Here is a 24,618-nt window from a genome sequence, read left to right as displayed (position 1 = left end):
AAAAGCCAGGCTCCTCAGACTTTTGTTTTGCTGATAGTGATAACCTGGGCAGTTTTCCTGGGGGACAATTTCATGCAAGCCCCTCATGTCTGTGAGCACTTGGGAAAGAATGCTGTGATTATTAAGACCCAGCATGGGTTTTTCAAAAACAAGCCATGCCAGATGAATCTCATTCCTTTTTGTTAAAGTTACAAGCTTGGTGGATCAGGGGAATGCTGTGGACATGGTGTATCTTGAGTTCAGTAAGGCTTTTGACAAAGTTTTCCATGATATTCTTGCAGAGAAGCTGGTAAAATCTGGGCCGGACAATGTGACTGTTAGGTGGATTTGTAGCTGGTTGACTGGCCCAACCCAAAGTCTGCTCACTAATGGTTCCTTATCATTCTGGAAAAAAAGTGGGGTGCTGCAGGGTTGTTTCCTGGGCCTGTTGTTTATAACATTTTTATAAACAATTTGCACGAAGGAATTGAGAGGATGCTCATCAAATTTGCAGATGACACCAAACTGGGAGGGGTAGCTAATGTTTTAGGTGACAGAATCGGGATTCAAGATGATCTTAACAAATTGGAGAACTGGGCGAAAACTTAACAAAATGAATTTCAATAGGGACAACTATCGCGTTTTCCGCTTAGGCATGAAGAATTAGCAGCACAGATATAAGATGGGAGATACAGTTTTCACCACTCGTGAAATGAGAGTAACAATGGCCTCTTTTAGAACTGTGTAAGTGGAAGAGAAATGAATCACAACCAGCTTTGCTTGTTAAAAGGGCCAATAAGGCCGTAAAGGTAGGCAGGAATTGGGGTGTGAAAATATGGTAACCCAAGTGTTTATGTAAGTTGTCGCTAATATAGTAGCTGCTGAGAAATTTTGGGCTGGTATTTTGATTTGAAATAAACAAGGATGCACAAAGTTGTGTTGTAAGGTCTTTTTGGCCGTGTTTAATAGACACAGCTGGGACCGTTCCTCCCTGGATGCTGTCAGCAGAACCAAGCTGAAGGGGAGCATTCATAGCTGAAGAGGCCTCCGCTGCCTGTTTAAAAGAAGAAGAAAGAACACATTTTTAATTCACTTGCTGAAGAAGATGGAGGGGAAGGGGAGGAAATGGAAGCAACATCTTCCAAGAGGCCGCAAGCCTCTGAGCAGAAGCTGAATCATGAAAGCAGGGCTAATGGAGGGAAAGGGTAAGCCAAGCCGTGGGCCTTGTAGGCGGCTCTCTGGGGAAGAGAACGGGAATGCAAAGGGCCTCTGTCGTGAGGCTATGATAACAGCCATGCTTGTAGGTCAGACATCCTGTTGTTCCCCAGGGCACCGGGTCAGGCAGACTGTTGCTTGCGGCTTAAGGGGAGGAGGGGTATCTGGGCTGCTGCCTTAGCTCCAGAATTGCAGGTACTGTTTATCCCAGCAGTGCTCTTGCACTGCATTCTGTAGAGTGGACTCTTTGAGGATGGGTGGGGGGGATTTATGTTGTCTATTTGCGGCACTTAAAATATAAATAGGAAACAAGTTGTTTTCATTGTGCTGAAGAGTGCTTTTAAAGTGTTTGTGGAGGGCTGTTTAACTGCTATATGAAAGCATGGCAAACATACCAGAATTGCTAAAAATTATAATAATAAGTATTCTTCAGTCATCTGTCTTCCTTAATCCCATTTTCTTGTCTTCTTCCCCCCCTTTCTTTCCATTTTTATTGTTCCTCTCATATGCTTTTTCTCATTAGTTCTCACAGTCTTTCAAAGGGTTTAGGGTTGGGGGGGTATTTGCTATGTAGGATAGTTTAATTTATTTCCTTTACATACTTGATGCAGCTTTTAAATGTGCTGTTTTGGTTGTTCTTACTGTAGTTTTAAACAGGGTTGATAGAAGTTGTCGTCATCATTAGGATGGTTAAATATTGCAGAAAAGTGTGAATGTGTTCAAAACCAAGACAGTGTACATAATATACCTTTAAAACACATTTCCTTCCCTTAAATAATTATGTGCAGTGTAGTTTGTTAAGGGTTGCTGGCAATTGGATCTTGATGAGGGGTAGACTACAATGCCCAGAATTCTTTGAGCATAAGAATGTGTTTCAGTATGCTTTAAAGATATTTTTTCCTGTACAACCAGAAGGAGCTTCTGCACAACTGTCATTTTACCAGGGACACTGAATGCTACTATCCATTGAGTCAAGTCTCTTCTTCCATTAACCTACAGACACAATTCAGATTTTATTCATGCTGTTAGCGGAGAGCAATAAACATGGCAAATGATTCCAGATGACTCAAGTGGGTGAGCCAAGCTGTGCTCCACAGGGAAAATAGGATCCTAATTAGCCTGTCTGACCTGTGGGAAAACACTGTATGTTGGCATGTCCAATCTTGAGTTTGATGCAAAATGTACATGTCCTATCTTTGACAGCCTTTGTTCATTCAGGAAAGGCGTGTTTAGGAGAGGACCATTTGCAGTGGGTAAAAGATGGGTGCAGCACTTCTAGCTTATTTCTTCCGTATTCCAAATCACCCCCTTCCAGAGCATCTTTTCTTCAGGGTGTGAGGGATGGACTAAGATAGTTCAGTTACTATTGTAGCCTTGGGAATTGTTCTGGGGTTTCCTGTCTGCCAGCCTCAACTACAGTAGCCTCCTCACTACTCAGCTGCCAACTCAGAGCCTGGAACTCGATCTGGCTCCTTAGCTGTTGCCTCTGCAGCTTCCAACTCTCTTTCTGGATTCCTGCTGGATCCAGGGGTCGTAACAGGTGCAAAGCATTTGTATAGCAGTAACTCTGAGCAGGGCTTTTAGTGTGGCTGCCCCCCTTCTGTGGAGCAGCATTTGATAAACAAGCACCCACTATCTGCACTTTCCAGAAACAATTGAATATATGTTTGCACAAACTGGCCTTCCTAGCTGAATTATTAAGTCCCTTCCACGGGTGTCTACTTGGTATTGTTTTTTATTCGCTGTTTGTTGGTTTTTAAATCGTTTTATTGCATTTTCCACGTCATCTTGAGATGTATGTAAAGAAACAAACTAAATAATAGCAGCATATGATTGAAGGTCATTCTTATCTGTAGAATACTTGTTGCTTAAGGAAAGCGGAAAAACATTGTCCTTCATTGCCTCTGGTAGTTGTTTTGGGAGTCTGTAATTGTTAATTTGTCACAAGGCTACACTTTTCATCTGCCTGCTGTTAGATTTAATCAAGAGAAATGAGCTAGAAACTCTGGGCTGATTCACACATGGTTTATTCAACTATGGTTTATTCAACCATGGCTTGTTTCATCATCTGAACCCTGCCCAGCAGTTTGTCATCTGCTAACAAACACTATCTGAAGCTATTTATGTTGTAACCTTGGTTTATTTGACTATGGCTTAGCCGTATGCTCTAATTCAGCTCCCTTCTATAAACATGGTTTTTTGGCCATGCCACTTACTAATCTACATAGGCACGAGGCAAGAGCTTTGGAGAAACAAACCATGGTTTGTCTTTGGGACAACACATGATTTGTTTAAAAACAAGCAAACATGACTTAGTGTTATGTGCAGACTAGGCTTCTATTATGCCCCAGTGTACTTATCCTTATGAAAAAAAGGAGTGTGTTTCCTAGTCCATGGTTTCCTCTATGCTTTATTAAAGCAAACACTATTTCAGCTGTGATACTATTTCAGCTGTTAGAGGCAGTTGAAAATCACATACCATAGAGGGTTCAGTTTGTTGTATTTACCTTGGGAAGAGCAGGGTCCCATGAGAGCTTTATATTTCCCAAGAAGGAAAAATGGATAGACACATGGATCTAATTCATAGCATTTCCAGTCCGTTTTGGAGCTGAGTCTTCTATGTAGGTGACTGCTTGCTGTGTGGGAAGTAATAACAGTCAGAAGATGAGGCCAGAACATAAAAGCAGTGAATTGAAGTTGTTGGCCCTTCTGGGAAACAAACTTTAAAAAAGATTGGGAATAAGAATATGTGGCAAGCCTCCAAACCTTTTGAAAATAAGCTAGAATGTGGATTTTTGTGTGTGCCTTTTTAAAAGTTCTTCACTATTTGGTGCAGAGCTACCTTGAAGGCTGTCCTTCATCACCTTCAAGTGTGTCCCATTCCATCTTGTCTGTTCTTTCTACAAAAAAAGAAAATTCAACCCTTAAAAAATCCAGGAAAGAAAAGTTTCCCCTCCTGCCCTTTTAACAAACATGACAGCTTTTGTGAAAAATACCTTCCTTTGGATCTGGTGTATAGAGTATGGGGGTGAAAATAAGGAGCAGTCAAAGGGAAGAAGACAGGCACCAAATGCACCATCAAAAATAGAATTATCTTCCATCCCAAAGCTTTGGGCTGGACTTGTCTGCCTGCATCTACCAGTGGATGGCAGTGATGGTGGGAGCAGGGGGTGGGAATCTCATACAAGCAGCGAAACACTCAAGGGTACATGAAACCATTCCATGCCTTGTGCCCCATTTTATAAGACTTTGCTATTGGTAGCTGGGGAAGGGTGGGAGGAAAGGGGTCTACAGAGTGGAAGTCAATGAATTATTTAACCTTTCAGCCCAAAGCATCTTAGGATCTGTAGTTTGTTAAGGGCACTGAGAGTTGTTAGGAGATCCCTATCCCTGTCCCAGAGCCACAGTTCCCAGAGTGGTTTAACAATTAAGTCCTCTTCCCAGAAGACGACACCTGAGTAATTGTAGCTCTGTGAGGGGAATAGGGATCTTCTAACAGCTCTCAGCAACCATAACAAACTATTGCCATTATAAGAACAAGTGGTGAGTTCCAGCACCTTTTTTTCTAGAAAAATAACACTGGCCTTAGTCCAGTAGAGTGGCCAACACAGGCCTTTTGGTGCCTAAGGCTGAAGATGCCTCCCTTCCTGTGTTGTAAAAATAGGATAATACATTAAATAGCTGACAGACTGGTTCCCTTTGTGGACACCCAAAGCTACTGCTTGAGGTGTTTCCTTACTCTGTCTACAAGAAGGGCTCAAGTTTTCCAATGTCTTTGGAATATAACTTCCCTCATCTCCCTCCTTTCTACAAACAAATGTAAACAGATTGCTTGGGGTAGCAGAAAAGACAGGAGGAGAATTGCTATGGGCTGCAATTTCTTTAAATGGATTTCTCTATTGGATAATAAACACACATTTGTTTCCTATTTTTCTGCATGGTCCACATGTGTGTCCCCCCTTCTGTGGAGATACCCCATTTCCAGGGCATTCCCCAGAACCCGCTGTTTCAAACCTGGGAAAACGCAACTCTTCCCTTAATGTCACATTTGTTGCTATTGTGGTTGTTGTGCAGAATGTGATTATGCTTATTTTGTTTGTGAGGTCCAGTACAAGTCTTCCCTTCCTCATTTGCGCTACCATTTATGAAAAGTCTTTTTTCAGATTTAAAACAAAGGTAAAGGCAGTGGCTGTGTTCACCCATCACACTAAGCCGTGGTTTAGTGCAACATGCACAGACTAGAACCAAAATAAGTGGGTTGGTGGGGGAGAGAAAAGCTATTGTGAGTGTGTGGCTTGTGTACTCCTGCTCCCCATCCCCTCTCCTCCTTCTGCATGGCCATGAGGGAAAATTTAGAAGCTTCTGCTCTTTGTTTTGGTTAACTGTAGTTTGTTATATTATCTGGCAGGATAAACTGTGATTAACTATGGTTAGTTTCAAGGCAGCCAACCACTAACAGTAGCTTATTGAAACTGACTATACTTAATATTAACAATGATTCCTGGTCCTGACAACATGCAAACAGTGGTTAATGTAAAGCAGAAGCAAATGAGGGAGCATGGGGAGTGCAGGCACCCACGGTCTACTCCAGCTCATTTCTGCTTATGCATGTTGCACTACCATGGTTTAGCATGATGTGTGAATTCAGTTTCCTGTTTAGGAGTTCGCATCTGGCTCAGTTTCTTTTTTTAAAAAAGTAAAATAGTAAAGCTATTGCCTGCCCCCTCTGAACATGTATTACATGACGTAGGGTTTCAGGTTTGGTAAGCAAACAGTATTTGGATTTATGTGTAATCATAATGTGATGCTTTCATGTAGGCCTGTTGAAGGCACCACAAAATACATTGCCTACATTAGCAATATCAAAGACTTACCATGGACACTGTGTGTTAAATGTGGTGAAATCTGTATTGTTCTTGGGACAGATTTTTCTGCAGGAGCTTAACTTCATTGATAGTATATATGTGGGTGAAAATCCTTTGTATTGGACACTGCAGTTATTGACCGAGCCGAGCCTTTAGTTTTTGTATATTCTTCTTCTTTAAATATCCCTCCCCATGTCCCTTTTGGTCCTTTATCCAAGGTTCAGAGGGTAAGGTTTATTGATGTTATCTCATTCTGCATTCTGCATTGTGCACTGAACAATTGAACAGTTTCAGTAGATGAGTCCATTGATAAATCACACACACACAATCAAGTAACACAATTGGAACTGAAGGCTACCAGTGTTGTGCACAATCATACAAGAACACTGATGCGCTTGCACGCACAGTTGACTCAGATATGAAAATTCAGCGACACTGATATACTGATTATGCAGTGAACTCCATGTTGTTGTCCTTCCACAGAAGGAAGGCAGGATGCTGTGATACAGTGCAAAAAAATAATTCATGGTTGCTGCAAATTTGCAAGAGTCCCTTGCATGCAGTGCAAATGGGGAAGGGAACTGGGACATCTGCAAGAACTGAGCTGTTGTATGACTTGTGTAATGCAGTTCATTATCAAGTCAAGTGAATCTAGATTGCTGTGTATCTGAAGAAGTGTGCATGCACACGAAAGCTCATACCAAGAACTGACTTAGTTGGTCTTTAAGGTGCTACTGGAAGGAATTTGTTTTGTTTTGACTATGGCAGACCAACACGGCTACCTATCTGTAACTAGATTGCTGCTAACAGAGGCAGTAGATCTTCTTGTTTTTTTAAACTGGAATCCTGAGATACACTAACTGGAGGCAGGTACAGATATATGCATTTAGGATTAAATAATTCTGATCCCAGGAATTTGTTCTGAGTACCAGGACATTCTGAGTGCACGTCCTTCCACAGAAAAAGGCACTCCTAGTTGCACACATGCAAACACCACTTCCTTCATTTCAGCAATATAATTTGGGGGTGAAGTTATAATTTGGGGGTAGAACCCAGTCTACTTTCTGCCCTACCCTGTTCTATCTCTTCTTGCTAGTATTCTGGATGCAGCTGTAAATAATAAGCATGTTCAAGTTTTAAAACAGTCTATACACACACAATGTAAAATTGATGTTAAGCTTTTGACCTGGTACTGAATTAGCAGGAGAAGTGGGATTGTCTGTGGGGCAGGTACTGGGGTGATGATGGGTGAGGTTGGCACAGAAAAAGTGTGTGTGTGTGGTCTGATTGTATTGGCCCCCTTTAGCCTGGGATTTAAATTCAGCACTAGTCAGTCTAGTGCCTGGAAGGTGTTTGCCTGTACCCCCAAAATAAGGGACATCTAGAAGATCTAGTGAAAACTCAGTGTTTTAAGGATTTAGATGCTGTAGGTTGCAACCGTTGTTTTTTTTTTTTTTAAATAATTTTTATTAGTTTTCACAACAATAAACAAGAAAAAAGAAAACAAACACAACACAGAAAAAAATAAACATAAAACATGACTTCCCCATACCTCCTTTTCACTGCATCCTTATTCCAAAAGATTTTTTAGCAACCCTTTAATCAATTTTTCTATTGGTTCTCTTTAAGTTTCCATAAAATTATTATTTACAGCTGTAATTCTCTGTTTCTCACCCCTTAACATCTTAACAGTCCTCAATTTTGCAGCAGTTTTTAAGATATACTTTAAATTTTTTCCAGTCCTCTTCCACCGCCTCTTTCCTCTGGTCACGGTTGCAACCGTTGTTAATCCTACTCAGAGTAGACCCATTTAAATTAATGCACATGACTAACTTGAGTCTATCAATTTCAGTAGGACTCAGCTGGACACGACACCGTATGTTTGCTCCTTAGTTTGTTGATAAAGAAATAGGTTGGTTGGGTAGACAGGGGCATTTGAGGTTTTGTTTTTTTACAGGGAATGGGAAAAGTGAATTGTCAGGAGCCTTTTTAATATGCTTGTCAGCATCACAGGGCTGGTCTGCAGTAAATAAATAACCAAAAGCTTGGCTAGGAATGGCGACTGACCTTTGTTTCACTTCTGCTGCAAAAGATGATTTAAACATAATAACCCCGAAGCAGAATTGCATCCACAAGAGATGCTCCATCTCCCAAAGGATTTCATGGGTTATTTTGTTCAATGACCAGAGGCAACCTTTGGGGGAAATGTATGGCTAAACAGTTCTTTATCTTCTGGGTTCTGCCTCATCATCCACTGGTTGTTTTTTCTCCTCTCTCTCTCTCTCTCTCTCTCTCTCAAAGGCAGCTGCATTCAGTAAGATCCTGCCGCTTGTAAGCCCTTGTCACTCAGAAGTAACTCTTGATAGAGAGTATTCTTTTTTTACTGCCTGTAAAAGGCCCAGCCCAAAGGCCATTGAAGCAAGGAAAAATAAGCTCCCATTGATTCCGGTGATCCTTTTGGGTCAGGGCCCAGCGTTCTAGCAAGTCTGGTTATGTTTCTCTGGGTTTTATTTTATTTTGCTTCCGAAATCTCTGGCTATGAAATATGCAGTGTTGCAGTACAATTCACGAGACACTTAATAATGCAAGCTTTCCGAGGAGTGGCAGAATAAAATCAATGACGCTGGAAAGAAAATCAACTTAGCTCAGCCATGAGTTGAATTAAAAAAAAAAAATTAACCACAGATCTCAGTTATTTCCTGTTAGACACACAGGCTACAGTCTTTAACACATGAGCACTGCAATCTAAACCCTCTCTGTGCCATGTTGGGGAGGAGGGTTTGGATTGCATGGACCTACCCCTCTCTTCCCAGCCTCTGGCCACCGAGTGATGCCATTGTCACTCAGCCAGTTCAGCCTCATTCCACTTAGCGAACAGGTAGACTAAGCATAGGCAACCTTCGGCCCTCCAGATGTTTTAGCCTACAACTCCCATGATCCCTAGCTAACAGGACCAGTGGTCAGGGATGATGGGAATTGTAGTCCAAAACATCTGGAGGGCTGAAGGTTGCCTATGCCTGAGGTAGAAGTGCTGTTCCTGACAGCAGCCTATGGAAAGCCTCAAAACATGGGCCTTCTGGGGAAAGGGATGAGCCAGCCCCACCACTATCATATGACTTCACCAGGTCCAATCTGGCCCTGATTGCTATACCAGCATCAAGCTGACTTAGCAGGGCTGCAGGTATGGACGCTCCATTACTTTGCTGATCTTTTCCAGATGGCAACTTAAGTTTGAATTTCACTCTTACTCAGGGATAAGCCTTGCACATTCTTTTATATCATGGATCTAGCCCACTTGGAATAGTGAAAACTTTTGTCTTGTGAAGGAATTTCACTACATTAACAACTACGTTAGGTAAAAACAGAAGACCCACAGGCTACTCTGTTACCCTCTTTCAGGCTACCCTCAATTGCCCTCTTTCAGCAGCACATTTCAGAATAGTATTGTACAGTGCAATCCTTGAAAATAAGGAGGGCTGTCAAGCAGTTAGGGGATTTTATGTCAATTATTTATATTAGTTTTGATCGTCTAATCAACCAGTAGGTCAAATTTGCTTTTGGGTGAAAAACTAACAGTTCTAAAGAAAATACGCTTTCTTGGCTTTTAGATGGTGGCTTATCATCAAATGGTATTCCCCACTGCCACACGGAACAGAAATGCCTCTTTTAAGATGGCACTTGCCATCTGAAGTTGTTATAAGGGCAACTATTAAATATAATTTAAATAAACTGGTCAGTTAATCTGGGGTCACTTTTTAGGAAATTAAAATTCAGTTAACTGAGTAATTGAATAAATATCAGAACCCCAAAATAATGACTATTTAGCCTTTATATTTGCCCCATGAGCTTTTCTTGTTTCATGGAGTGGGAAGAACCCTTGAAAGATTTTATTTAAGAAAACCTTTATGTACATGGATTCCCCCCCCCTTTTTTTTAAACAGTGCGTGCCGCTATTATCCTGGCTGAAACCCAGTGCCGCTGATTACCATGAAGCTGTTTACAAGGTTTAGGTTAATTGGATTTCTTAACTACTTCCCAGGGCAGAAGTTACAGCATGGCTGGAGTTCAAAAAGCAGAATACAGCCTGGATATAAATGGGAGAAAGCAGCTTTGTTAATAAATCTGCTAAGCAGAGTGGTGAGGGAAGAAATGAGAGGGCCTGTGTTTTGGTACAATATAGGCCTCTTTTTTCTATATCTCTGCCACTCCCAGTTCTGTCCTTCCTTATTCAACAAGAGATAAGGATCCATCTCGATACCTTGTGCTTTCAGTGGGAAGAATAATTGAATATAGCTTATGCGTTGCATGGTTGCCTCAATGGATAGGAAAGATATGAGATCAGGACCCAGTTTTCACATGCTTCCTCTCCGCACCAGCTTCTCCATCCTTGGTTCTTTTTTTAATGGCACAACATTGCACCCTCCAGGTGTGACACATAACTGCAGTCTTCGACCTCAGACTGATTTGTTTTGTTATTGCTGTTGGGAAATCATAAACTCTCATTTAGTTAACCCTCTTTCTTTTGTTCTTTTCAGGCTTCTGAAGGCTCAGAGAAGCTGTTTTCCCCTGCAGCAACTAAAGGTAGGTAATTTTGAAGAAATACTTCCCTGATGTTTTGTTGAGCTGCTTGTTGTTCATCTGAAGACGTATTTCCTGGGCATGAAAACTACAAGATGCATTATCCATCCAGGTATAACCAGCAATACTGGGCTTCAGAGGCAGGCTGAGCTTTGGATCGCTCAGTTTGCCCTGGAGAACTCTGCCCGTTGTAAGAAATCTCAAGAGGCAACGCCCCATTTTGCCCACTCTTTTCTCCAGGTCAGCCGTGATTTTGTTGTTGTTGTTGATTACGTCATTGGTGTAAAACTACCTTGTTCCGACCCTCAAGTGGATCATACTTTTCCGGCCTAGGGCCACACGAGTGGAGGCGGCACCCTTCCGTCCATCTTTCTAGGGTTTTCAAGGGAGAAAGAGAGAAGACAGACACATGCACAAGGGGTAGACAGGCATACCTTTTATATTACTTTATATATATTTATGCAGACATAGCTATAAAAAATTAAATGAGCTTTTGGAGGACTTTTCCGGGATCCTGAGTTATCACGTATCTGTTGTTGTGTCAGCTTGCTGTGGATTTTGTTGTAAGTTTTTTTTTCCTTACAAAGGTGGTGGTATTTTATTTTATTTTATTTATTGCTGCCAATGTGAATCCTACTCTGAACAGACCTGCTGAAAATAGTAACTTAGGTCCATTAATTTCAATGGGTCTGTCCCGAATAGAACTTAGTTGGTTACAACACTAAGACTGCAGCCTTAATGCATGCTTAGCTTCAAGTGAACCTATTCTGAACACAGCAGGCCTGTGCTCCAAATAAACATGAATAGGATTTGAGTGATTTTGTGGGTCCCGATACCTTTTCTGTTGAGTCTGAAAAGGTTGACAAAAGACTTGTACGTATTTATTATTTTGTACACAAAATGCCTATGTTTGAAGGTGGGAAAACAAACTCAAAGCAACAGATAACCATAGGTTTCCAGTGGGCATATCCTGGCACGTGTTTTGTTTTCCAGCATGGCTTTAACTGTCCACAACCATGAAATGGGCTTGGTTCAAATGGCTTTCTGCCAGATTTGGTCCTCTTCCCTTCCCCAGCCTTGCTCCCTGCCAGGAAACAATCGTTAAACATAAAAGTATAGAGAGGTCCTCATCTGAGGGTGGTGAGCAGCGGCTGTTTCTTTGCTGTTTCTTGGCACGAGGCACTGCAGACATTTATTCCTGGTGCAAAGGGAGTGAACTGTTCACTGTTGAGGCCTTTACAATATATCCTCCCTGCGAATAAATCAATGGACAAATAAGAAAAGGCTGTTTGTTTTGGCACCCAGCTTTCACACACATTGGTCTCTAAGACAGTCTCTCTTTCATATTCTTTTCTCTCTTCTCTCTCTTTCCCCCCACCCCCTTCCAATTTTCTGTCTGAAAGACAAGCAATTTACTTCAGGCCACATAGGAAAGAAGGTTGCTTGAATTATGGACTCCAAAAGGTTAATAATTCAGGGTACTGAGGCTCTACAGCAGGTGTAGCCAACGTAGTGCCTTCTGAATGTTGTGGGACTGTAACTCCCATCAGCACAGCCAGTGTAACCAATGGCCAGGAATGATGGGAGCTGCAATACAACAACAACTGGAGAGCGACATGTTGGCTACCCCATTCTCTATGTGGTACAGCTCCCTCCTTTCCATCAGCACCTAGAACCTTAAGGAATCTTGCCTTGGAGCTACCTATCTCTTTATCTGCTGCATTCTGTACTTGAAGCTCCAGAAGTATTTCTAGGAGAGGGGTGGGAAATACCGTGCTGGAGTCCTGTGTGGCCCTGCCACTGCTCCATCAAACCTGGCCCACTTGGTACCACTCCTCGTCTTTAACCACAGGTGTTGCTTCTGTAAAGGAAAGTGCCTTTGAGCATGTCCAGCAAGGCTTTCCACCTGCCGCTGAGCAACTGTCCCAAAATACTTAGGATGAATTCCTTCCGGGCCCTAAGGTGTGATTCCCATGCAGGTCTGAGCCTTGGGGCCTCTCTGTTTAGAAGTTAAATGCTGTCCCCTTGACCGCATTCTGAGGACACTGTCCACAGACTTCTAGACTTCTTATGGGACTTCTCACATTCCACTGCTGAAAATCATGATAGTATTGTGCTGTGTGGGGTTTCAGGGCTGAAATCACTCGGCTCTTTCATGTGGTGTTTTGCGTCTGCCACGTGTGTTTGTGGCGGGTTCCTCTTAGCCACCCCATCCCAAATGTCCATTGCCATAATGCTGCAGGACCATGAAGCCTTGCTCAGTAGGGTGTTGTGCCATCACTATTCTAGGGCATTCTGAGCAAGGAATATTTCTTAGAGGGGCATTGAATTGCCAGTTATTTTCTGGACCCAATTCAAAGTACACATGCTTGTAATTAAAACCCTAAGCAATTTAGGCCCCATATATCTGATAGACCACCTCCTTCCCTACAGACTCTCCTGGGTGTTAAAATCAGCTGAGGGGCCCTCTTGGTTGTTCTGGCCTTGTTCAGAAGTTCAGGGTGGTTGCAGCCCAGAAAAGAGCATTCTCTCCAGCAACCCCCAAGTTTTGGAATTTCCTCCCCACAGAGGTGTGTCTGCTACTTTCTTTATACAGCTTTTCGTGAATACTGAAGGGGCACCTCTTTCCCCCGGCTCCTGAGACTTAACTGGTGAAGGACAGATAATAATAAATGGAGGGAGGAGATGAGGGATGCCTTCCCTTTCCCCCAAAGCCCTGTCCACACCGCTAGCATGAGAAATGTGCTATGCCACTGGTGTTAGATATTTGTTTGCATCATCCACTGGGCTTTGCAGTTAGAGTAAAAAAAAAAAAAATCAAAGATATGTATATAAACAACTAAGCAGGTAAAATTACCAGACTAAATTAAAACATCAGTCATTGCAATTTGTGTGCTGATATAAACATAGAAACACCACTGTGCAGATGAAATTGCCAAACTCAATCAGAATTTAAAAATTACATAGTTTAAAACTCAGGGCACTGCAGTTTTTGCTGCCACCATCTAGTCTTTATCTCCAAGGAGAAAAGCCATGTAATAAGCGCCTAGACTCCCAGGTTGAGACTCTAAAAACAAAGTGATTAACTCTTTATGCAAATCTCCACACAAAGAGCCAAACAACAAAATATCAGCCACAGTTTTGACACTGGCATCTCCACATGGACCTATCCAGTTTTGTAATGGGATTCTCTTATAATGTGTACTGCTGAAGGCAGGCACATTCAGTTGTGCACTCAATAAAGTATATTCAGGTATGTTAGATCTTGTTGATACAATGCTACCATATCAAGAGGACTAGCTGGGAAACGAGTTGTACAAAGGACTCAATTTTCTCATTGCAGACAGATTATTTTCAAGCAAACATTGCCTCGGTATGTCCTTTGCTTTGTTCAAACCTAAATGTAATAACTCATGTGGTGATAGGCCAAAGACATAGCCACAGCTGGTGGCTCACCTGGAAAATTACTGAAATGCCTTTCTTATTTTTCCACCTGCAAATGGGACAGCAAAATAGGTGGGGGTAGATAACAGCTGGCAGATTTTGGCTTGACACTGTTTTTGTACCTAACTGACCTCACTTTCAGTGCTGAGGTCCAAGTGTTGAAAAATGTTCCTGTCTTGCACTCAAACGAGCCTTGTAGATTTGCATGCTGCAATAATGAATATGTTTGTTGTTGTTTGTTGTTATACTTGTTTAATATTTAAAAATCAATAAATATATATTTAAATGGCCTTGTAGATAAGATCCCCAAATTTACTTCATGGAAATAATAGTTAATCATCATCATCCTCTAGACTGATAGAGGAGTGATGGAAAGCTATATTTCTAGGTGGGGTGAGAAGAGGGGGCTTCACTCATCTACTTGCCTGCCTGGCTTCTTGCTGAGTGTAGAAGAAAGATCAAGGATTCCACCTCTCTCATTCCAGCCCAGCCACCCACTCATTTGCATGCAGTTCCTGGCCATCAATGGCTAACAGACTTAAATATAAGGTTGCCTCAAAATCTGGTGCCCTTCAAGTGAAAAAGCCCTACCAAAGGACTTTGAGTCGAGTAGCCAGCTCATACAGTAACTCTAACATCTTTGGTGTTCTACCATAAAAAGGGCCAATAAATCTCTGATTTTAAAGAGAGCTGTGGCTACTTCTTGTTAACATTTTTTAAGTCCTATTGTAGAGAGGATGGACTTTCTGAGCTTTAGACTATCTAAATATAGTTTCCAAATACTATGACTTTCAGAATTTCATGTTGGGAATCTTAGGTGACATACCCATGCAGCAGACATGTTGCCCCCAGTTCCAATCACCACACAGGCAGATTAAGGTCCAAATAGTTTACCGTTGCAAAAGATAAAGGCTTCAGTAATACAGTTCTGGATATGCATACAGCTTGTAGGCTTTGCAGATACATATAAATACTAATAATTTCTGTTGCTTCAGCAATTTAAGACATAACACAGACTATGACTCCCTTCTCAAGACTCGCTAATGAGTTGACATGCTATAATCACTTGGCTGTTGCCATAGTAACTAGCTTGGCTGACCAGGCACCTGTTGGTTTTATTTCATATATAGGGTGATTTATGCCAATGAAGGAAGTTGACTTCTTCCTCCGTGTCCAGTTCCTCAAACATTTCAAACTGGTTTAACTTTCATAAGTGTCCTCCAAGTAGCCCTGCCTAAGCACCATAGATTTGTGACGGAGCAGGGAATCTCTTGTCCCCTTGCAAAACTTCAGCCCCTAGAGATCACTGGGGCAAACAGCTGAGCTGGGTTTTGAATTGGTATGTTAGCTTGGACATGAATGAAGCTCTGACTGCAAGTCACAGTAGTTGGCAGTCCTTGCTGCTAACTGCCAAAATTGCATATGGTAGAAGTAGTAGTAGTATTTGATTTTGACCTATAGACAGACACACACACCCCAATGGTTTCCACACATACTTTCCATTCACTGCCTTCACTAGTATTAAAGTCTGATATGCCGTCACTTCTTGAAGACTGTGGACCACCCAACCCCAAAAGAAAAAACCTGTAAGGACTGCACCATCATCTCTTTTAGCATTGTCCACTGGATGTATTAAAAGGATCGTCATTGTTCCAGAACATTTTAATTCCATAGAACTTGATAGGCACCCTTTACTAGGGAGAAACCCCAGCTTCTTAGAGCTACTTAAACCCTTCAGAGTAATGGGCTTAAAAAAGAATCTGACCAGTCAGTACAGCCTTTGCTGAGCAGAAACCACATTTCCTCAGCAGGTAGCCTCTAATTGTCAGTGTGGGATGATCTGCAACTGCCTGCCCATGTGGGCTAACAGCTTGCAATCCTTTTGAAGTCTCTGCCTTTTATTTTATTGTCTTTTTTATTTTGTCTTCCTGGCCACAGAATAGTGCCTCAGGCCAGCAAGAGAGATTTCTTGTTAAGAGGACTCTGAGGTTTTGACTAGCATGTCTGATCCAGGAAAGAGACCGTGTTCTTTGGAGATCAGGGCTGCATAATTCTGTTGCCTTAAGGGGACTGAGTGTTTTCCTATATTCCCCCCACTCCCCTTTCCTTCCCTGCTGTGCTAAACTGTCATAGTAAATCATTTTAAAAACTAGAAATGCAAAACCTCCAGAGATAGGGCATGCTGCTTCAGAATGGATACCTTATTATTTCAAGAAGGACTTGGGGGCGTGGGAGGGTTTGGAAATGGATGGTTACTTCACCTGGCTCCCGGCAGGCTTCCAGTGAAGTGGAAACTAACACAGGCGAAGCTGCTCTCAGCATATACAGTACTCTGCAGCCTTCTGTTTTTGTCTAGGGAAATGAGCTTGGCGGAAAGAGATCCAGGCTATGCCCCCGCTGCTGCCTGTGGTCTGACCCTGGGCAAGTTCTTTTGCTTCTGCATTTCCTCTGTTCCTCCCCCACTTGTTTCTCTTGTCTTCCTTAGAGGCATGGAATTCGTCAGCGAGATGAAATATTTTATTGAGGCCAACCAGTAATGGAGATGGCTAATTAGATTTCCTTTTGGCTGGGAGTGGGTGGTTCTTGCTGGATCTCAGTTTACACAAATGAAAAGTAATCTGGAAAAAAAAATCAAATGAAAACAGTCCGTCATAATTAGCAGCTGTTCCAGCACTTCGTCTGAAATCTAAATGTGTGGGAGCCATCCCATTTAGGCCTGCCTTTTAATGGTCCGAGTACTATATTGCCTGATTAAAGCTTGATAAATCTCTTAGGCAACTGGTTGACCAGTGCAAGAAGTGGAGGCACAGAATCAGTGAGTCTCTTTATGTGGAAAGTAAGGAGAGCTGGTGTGGTGTCATGAAACAGGACAACCCTGGTTCAGAACTTTGTTCAGGTATATGAAGCGCATTGACCTTGGGATGGTTACTATTTCTCAGCCTAGCCAACTTTACAGGGTTGTTTTTGGGATAAAATTTGGACAAAGAAAAAATAATAATAAGCAACCCTTACTTTATCTGCCTTCTCCTGATTTTTAAAGTCCAGTTCCATTTCACAGAAATTGTAGGTACATTTCTTTGAATGCTGTGTATATGTGTTTTTGTGTTGTATGGAAATGCTGCAGATACATTTGTGGCACAGATATTTGTCTGTTGGTCTCTAGAAGATGTGAAGCATCCTAGGGATGTGGAATTTCCACTCTAGACATCATCTTATCAGAGATGTGTCACACTCACTTGTGTTCCAGTTTGCAGCCAACTGGGTGAGAGACTATCAAGAACCGAGGCACGCCATTCTAAGTGTGTTTGTGACTGATATCCAGGAAAGGCTTATTCATACTGAAAGAATGGACAACCAAAATAGGCCATAAGCATTCATTGCTTTACATCGCAATCCCGTGCATGTTAACTCACATACAAGTTCCACTGTGCTCATTGGGGCTCACTCCCCAGTTGTACAGTTAAATAGCCTGGATTTTTTTCATATTGATCATAGGGCCTGGCTCCTAAAGCTGTAGCTCCATCACTGTTCACTGGTCCATTGTGGAAGCATAAGAAAAGTGCTGCTAGGGTAGACCATAGGTCCATCTAGTCAAGTGCTCTGCTTCCCACAATGGCCAATAAGATGCCTCTGGAAAGCCCACAAGAAGGTTTTCAACCTCTCTTCTTAATAGTTGCTCACCATCAACTGGAATTCAGAGGCATAGAATCCCAAACATGGAAAGCTCCATGTTGAGAAACATCTCCTCTCTGGATTAGTGTGATCTCGTGGCAGTGAATTCCATAAATCAATTCCTCAGCTTCTTCATATTCTTTGACTGCACAGCTGGTCACATGAGGACCTAAAGCAGAGCGGGGGAACCTGCAGCCCTCCAGATATTGTTGTCCTACAACTCCCATCTTCCCTGACCAGTGGACTCAGTCGTTGTGGCTGATGGCGTCTAACAACATGTGGATGGCCATAGGTCCCCTGTCTCTCTTCTGACAGTACTTAGATCTGCAGCTCAGTCCTGTACATTAACACCAAGATTCCCTGCACCGTTTATTCACCGACTCTCGCAACTCATACCACTCTTCTGTTAAGGCTCAGTGGAAAATTCACAGCCACACACTGAGGTTAGTTTTCAATCGGTGCCGTTTGTCTCATGTCAGGAAAGCTCAACTTACATGGGCAAAAAATGTCATCAGGACCAACAGCTGAGGGAGAGAAGCAATTTATGGTTTTAATATCAACACCAATCTAGTATTGTCTAAGACAAGACAGCAATATCGAACCTCTCCGCAACTTAACCCAGCCGTCGCCAGCTGAGTATTTTCCACTGTTAAGCTGGTATACAGTGTTCCTTTGTAGTATCAGGGTGAAAAGTTGAGTTGTAAACATTTCTGCACTCTCTGGTGGGTGGCAGGTCTGTTATTTTAAGGTTATTGGGGTACGCTGCTACATTCCTGTCACTGGGGTGAGAATAAATAGAAGCAATACTGCGGGAGATAGAATGTACTTAATTATTTATTTGAGCATTACAGACTGAAATTGCTTTTTGATTTAAAGCGTCCAAGCCACGGCTGCGTTTTTGGAGTTGAGAGAGAAGCTACGTGCTCATCCCATTACCTAGGGTAGCATAAATGTCTCTGTGCAACTGCCATTCCTTGGTAGAATTGGTTCATTTCCTGAAAATATTTCACATTTTAAATGCAGCACAATTAAATATTCTGGAACGTTAACAGCGTGTGAGGGCTTAAAAGGGGGGAGGGAGGGAAAGCCCTTAAACAATAAACAATTTCTTCTCACTAGTATAAATGTTATAGAAAGAATGGTTTGTTTTCTTTAATTATAGAGTATATATTGGGAGGGTTCTGAGGGGGTCTTGTAACGAGGAGAGAAAAATAACCAACATGCACGGTTCTGCCTCAGCAGACAAGTTTTACATGTTCGGTTTGTGTGAAAGTCAATTAAAAGAGGCTATCGGGTTATGAGCAAAGGCGTTTTAATAAATAATTCCAACCTTTGACTAATAACAGTTTATATTACCTTGAGCTAAAAGAATTTTTAAAAAGAAAAACTGAATGGGCTCTTCATCTTTTCCCATGATTGTTTACCTTTCCCTCTCATTCGTTTCAATAAACATTTGCTTCTGGCTAGACTCCCTTTGTGCTCCCGAGTTTAGATTTACAGTTTAGTAAGGGCCGCAGCTCAGTGGCAGAGCATCTGCCTTGCATGCAGAAGGCTCCAGGTTCAATACCTGGCAACTCCAAGTAGGGCTGGAAGAGAACCCTGTCTGAAAACCCTGGAGAGCTGCTGCCAGTCAGTGTGGACATAAATCATGTTATTTATGTAGCTCTAGTACTGACCTACCCATGAATTACACCAGAGTGTGCAGCCAGGACTCATCTGCAAATACCCCCACCCAGCAAAGCTTCCATTTACACTCACTGCTGCTATTGAAAGGCAAATGCATTCTGAAGCTTTGTGTATTTGTAACTCTCTCTCTTTTTTTAATGCCACTGGATTCTCTGTTCCCTGCTTACCTTTTACACTCTTAGAGCCACACACTTAACTTTTGAGAAACAGTTTGACAAGTTATCAATATTAATCTGCCTTTAGTTGTATAATAGCCCATTAGGGATTCCTGCAGGCAGGCAGAGTAACCCTGTGCTTGGTGCAGGTCACTGGCGTAATAGAGGCCAGACCAGCAATTGACAAGTAATTTGACAAGTCAGCGGGGGGGGGGGGGGAAGCTTTGGGGGTGCCCAGATAAGAAGAGGGGGGTACTGGAGTTTCCCCCCATCGTCCAGGTCATCTTGTGTTTCCTTCTGCTCAATCAATGAAAGTGATCAATGCCATCACAGCACACACTTTAATTGCAGATGGGTCCAGTTTCCCTTTTGTGTGCAACCCTGATGCTGTCTAAAATTCTTGTGAATCAGTGATTTCCTTCTTGTGGAAGTGAGGTCAGCTGGAGCAGAGAGAATACTATTAACAAGCTGCCGTTTCAGCCCCCCTGCAGACTGATGCACAATTCTTTCCCCTGAAACCTTCCCCCAATCTTGGAATCATGGGGCGTGTGGTTGATGAGCAGGAAGCGCTCTCTCCCGATCAATCTGTGCGGCGAGCAGTAATAGTTCATTCTCCACAGCAATCCCACGGTTGACATGTGGTATGTTTCAGTAATTGATTTTTATATTAGCTTCATTTTGAGATGTGTAAATCCCTATATTGCTCACAGCAGCCTGTCCTGTCCTATCCTGAGTGAATGAGGTTGGATCGTGGGGGCATCCTTCACGCCCTGACAACTCCTGCAATTTCATTTTTGCGTATAATTCATCCTAGAAATGCACACTCATGTGCGCGCGCACACACACACATACACACACCCCACAGTATAAGCTTCAGCCTCTGTTTATCTGATTGCTCTTCTGCCTGAGATTTACAACACTGTTGATGCTGTTAATTGCACACCTTTCTACTGTGAAAGGACAAGTTTTTCAAAATGGGAGACACGGGCAGTTTCGTTGCTGCTGAAATATGCTCGCTCCTCGCTGCCATGGCCATGCAAGAGCATTGTTTGTGGGCTGATGCATGTCGTTCCTAACATGGTGTGGTTTCTACTGTACTTCCCTGCAACATCGCCTGAGTAATATTTGGACAGCATGGATTAAACGGGTGGTTGTTGTAAAACAAATTTATAGACCACTTCACAGCATAAAGCCTTCATAGCAGTGTACGTGGTAAAAACAGAATAAAACACAGTGATACAAGCAACAGAAACAATAAAATCATTACAACAAACTCAAACAACAAAACTGTCCACACAGTCTCTGAAAACAATGAAACAATTTCATCAGATATAAAATTGATCATGTGGAACATTCCTGCTGTCAGTGATACACCTTCCTAGATACCAAAGGTGCAGAAATGGAGCATGCAACCTGGATTTGTCCATTGTATTTAATTATGTTCTTGAATCATGATGGCAGGGCAGGCCCTGCCCTGTTGTTGTTGTTGTTGTTGTTGCTTCTGCTGCTGCTATACTTATATTTATTTATATCCCACCTTTTCCCCTGACAAGAACTCAAAAGTGGCCTACAGCTAAAATAGAAACAGCTAAAAACATGGGGGGGGGGAAATCATTAAAATACAATTAGTCATTAATAGAATGTTTATGTGTGTGTATAAGATCTATTACAACATACAGATCATTACAGTAAAAACAAAAACCTAACAGCACCAGCCCTTTCCTTAAAAATAGTCAGTTCCCCAAAGCCTTTTGAACAAGGAAGTTTCTACCTGCCAGCGGAGGGACAAGGAGGGAGCCACTCTTAATTTCTCTAGGAAGGGAAATTCTGGGAGCAGCCACTGAGAAGGCCCTCTCAAGAGATGAGGCAAGGTGAGATTTGGGGTGTCATAAAAGGGCTGCAAAGTATTATTTACTTTTGTAATTTTACTCGGAGTTGGAGACATTATTGTGAGATTTTATGCCCCAATTGCCAGAACAAGCTGACTGATCTTGACTTTGGTTGGGTGTGTGTGTGTGTGTGTGTGTGTGTGTGTGTGTGTGATTGCTGCTTTGCCTCAAGCAGCAAATAGTCTTGGACAAGCCCTGCCAGCGTGACATTGGATCCAAATCCACATTAGGGTGTCTGAGGTTAGAAAAACTGCCCTATCCCAGTAAAATCAATAATAGTAAATTAAATTAGTTCAGTATTTAAACACTGTGTTTTTATTGTTTAAAATTACCTTATGTGCACACAATAAAAGTCAAGCAGGTTTTAGACTTTTTAAATAAATGAAAAGGACAGGAGGTTTTGACTCCTCAGTGGAGTTAGTTCCAGTAGCAATTCTACAATAGTCGTGAATAGTTGTGTACATTGTGTCCTTCTTCTACCATAGGTGATAGAGAGCAGCTTTGGCTGTGAAAATTCTGTCCTGCCACTTTAGTTCTAACTATGGCTTATAGCCTCTGTGGTTTGTGGTCACATAACTACTAACGATAGTTGCACTGAATGCAGGTGGCATAGCAGCCACGGTCCAAACTCTGTTATGTGTGCTGTAGGAATCTTCCTGGGTTGGGTCTTGTAGCTTCATGTGCTCACAGGCAGGACTTCCATAGTCAGCTGAGGCGAGTGGAGCTCTGCAAGGGGGTTGGACTAGAAGGCCCTTGGGGTTCCTTCCAACGCTATAATTCTGTGGAGTGCAGGAGACACTCGCCTGGTGTCACCCAACAGTGGAAGAGCCCTGCTTGCTTGCACAGCTCTCAGTCATTGGGTCACAGACATTCTGTGCTTTAATAATAAGCAAAGCTGTCTTTCTAGTAGACCCATGGACAGATGTTTTCATCTTTTAAAAAAACCCACAAACAGACCACCTCTTTGGTTCCAAATGTGTGAATTCGAACGCATTCCTGCTTCAAGCATTTACTTAGCCAAGGAAATGTTCTCCTTTCCTCACCCTGTGGGCCTGTACTGTTAAAGATGCCACCCAGGTGTCTAGCATAGATCAGCAGCTTGCTGAGTCTACTTCTGTTGCTGCTGGCAAGGTTGCCTTTGTGCTTTCCTGCCAGGCTTCCTATGTGTAATTTTAAACAAACAGAGCAGGGTGTTGTCATTTTGGAGGGGTTTCCCATCAAGTGATGGTATGCCGGCAGGCTGGCAGACTAGGTTGGGGGCTTTATTTTATTTATACCCAGATGCGTATTCTGTCCGTCCCCCCCCCCCCGCCTCCCTCTCTTTTGTGAACAAGACCAGTCAGATCTGATTTCTCCGAAGCTTTGACTGGCACCATTGCTGATTGCCCATGAAAATGCTTGAGCTGCCAACAAGGTTGCAGATTTCACCGTCCAGCCATGCCAGAGGAACTGCTGCTCAGAAAAATTCCTGACATCGTTTCATATTCTGGGCGCTGGGCAACAGTAAACATATAAGCATGCGTTCCCTTTGCATCTGAAAAGTGGGGCAGAGAGAAACCGACATTTCTCAAGTTTCCGTTTCAGAGAAATCCATGGTTGGGGCACACCCCCAGACCTCATGCAAATCTCATTTGCTTTGCCTCGTACTGTGAACTCTGCGGCTACCTAATGGGAAACTGCTTCCCTCTGTCCAGTTTTGGAAACACTCAGCTCTTACTATTTCATCCAAGAAGCACAACATGCCTGCTGGGGACAGATACGCTGCTAGACCAGTCTGCGTGTGTGAGACAGAGAAACGCCTGCTTCCCTCCTCCTCTCCTCCTCCTCCTAGATCACCGCTGAAAATGCACGAGCCAGCTATTAAATAATTAACGTGCCCAATGGGACGAGGGGAATCAAAAGCTGTTGTGTTCCAAAGTTTTCTCTGGCTCTGAAAAGCACAGTTCACTGTGTATTCTGGCACCTTGGAGCGGGATTTCATCCCCCCCCCCTTCTGCTCCCCTGTTATTATCCCCTATGTGCGCTGGACCGGGAAGTGGCGTTCCCAGCCCAGTGGGGGACGTCTGTTATTTCAGACCAGGAATGGGGGGGGGGGGCAGCCTGTTGCCTGATTGATGTTTGTTTTTCATGGACAGACACCAAACGTTCATTGGAGCAAGGGAAGGCTTGAGGAACAGAGGGGGAGCGAGCTCTCTTAAGGAGCTATTGTGCTCACATGCCCTCCTCTTTCTTGACTTCTGTGAATGCCTTGGCTGTTCTGCTTGGGCTCTGGTGACTTAAATAAAATATACACACCTTGGAGAGATTTCAGGAAGGGCTTTGTTGGGTAGGGGAGCGAAGGAAGAGGAAAAAGACAATCCAGTTTAATTTTACAGTAATTAATTTCGCATGTGCTCTCTTTCCCACTGGTGCCTTATTAGGTTTCAGAGAGGAACACTGGAGGCAAGCAATGATTTGTGTGGAGGAGCCACACAGTGTAATGTCTAGCCCGTTCTAACTCCTGTGGCTTTTTGAACGCGTGGTACACTTCAGCTTTGGTTTAGGAAAAGGGAGTTGCCTGTGACACCAATGGGAGAGAAGCAGTTTGAGGCAGTGCCCCACTCATCAGGCCTGTAATAGGCAATGTGGGAAGAGCATATCAGATTTAACATTCTGCAAGGCCTGCGGATTCCAACTGCATCCTGCCTCTCCTTTGGGTCTGGTGCCTCTTGTGCCCTGTCTGGCAGTAGCCCTCTCAACTCAATTGCGGGTTTCCATAGTCACAGTCCTTGTACCATTGCTTGTGTCAGAAGCCAAGCATGATACCATAAGCAGGCTGTTCAAAAATACTAGAGTGTCTAGGCCTTGCTTATTTGCCTCCACCTTAAAACAGGTTCTCTGAATGCGTGAGCCAAAATATCTCTAAGCATTTAGGCATCACTCAATGATGAGTTGTAATAATTTCCTGTCACAGACCTGTAGATATTTTGCATAGTGTTTTAAAGCTATTTTAAGTGTGTCTATTAAGCCCCCATCATAGATATTTGTTACCCATACCCTGGTGCATATTTCAAATTGTGGATTAATTACAATTTAAGTATCCTTTTCTACTGTCAATTGAGGTTAAACAATGGCAAAAGGGGTTTCTCCTTCCAT

General features: G+C 42.8%; 1 protein-coding gene across 10 annotated transcripts in view; it reads left to right on the top strand.

Moving 5' to 3' along the window:
• The window catches only part of FBRSL1 (fibrosin like 1), a 791,131-nt gene that overhangs the window by 690,343 nt on the left and 76,170 nt on the right, over positions 1-24,618 (top strand). For all 10 annotated transcript variants that reach the window (XM_081842687.1, XM_081842691.1, XM_081842685.1 and 7 more), the window contains one exon: positions 10,595-10,640. In XM_081842687.1, coding sequence (XP_081698813.1) covers positions 10,595-10,640 — 46 coding nt within the window. The remainder of the gene's footprint in view (positions 1-10,594; positions 10,641-24,618) is intronic.

This window comes from Podarcis erhardii (assembly GCF_964252035.2).
Source record: "Podarcis erhardii genome assembly, chromosome: 15".
NCBI lineage: Eukaryota > Metazoa > Chordata > Lepidosauria > Squamata > Lacertidae > Podarcis > Podarcis erhardii.
The sequence above is the reverse complement of the archived record's forward strand: the minus strand, read 5'-3'. Positions and strand labels throughout refer to the sequence as shown.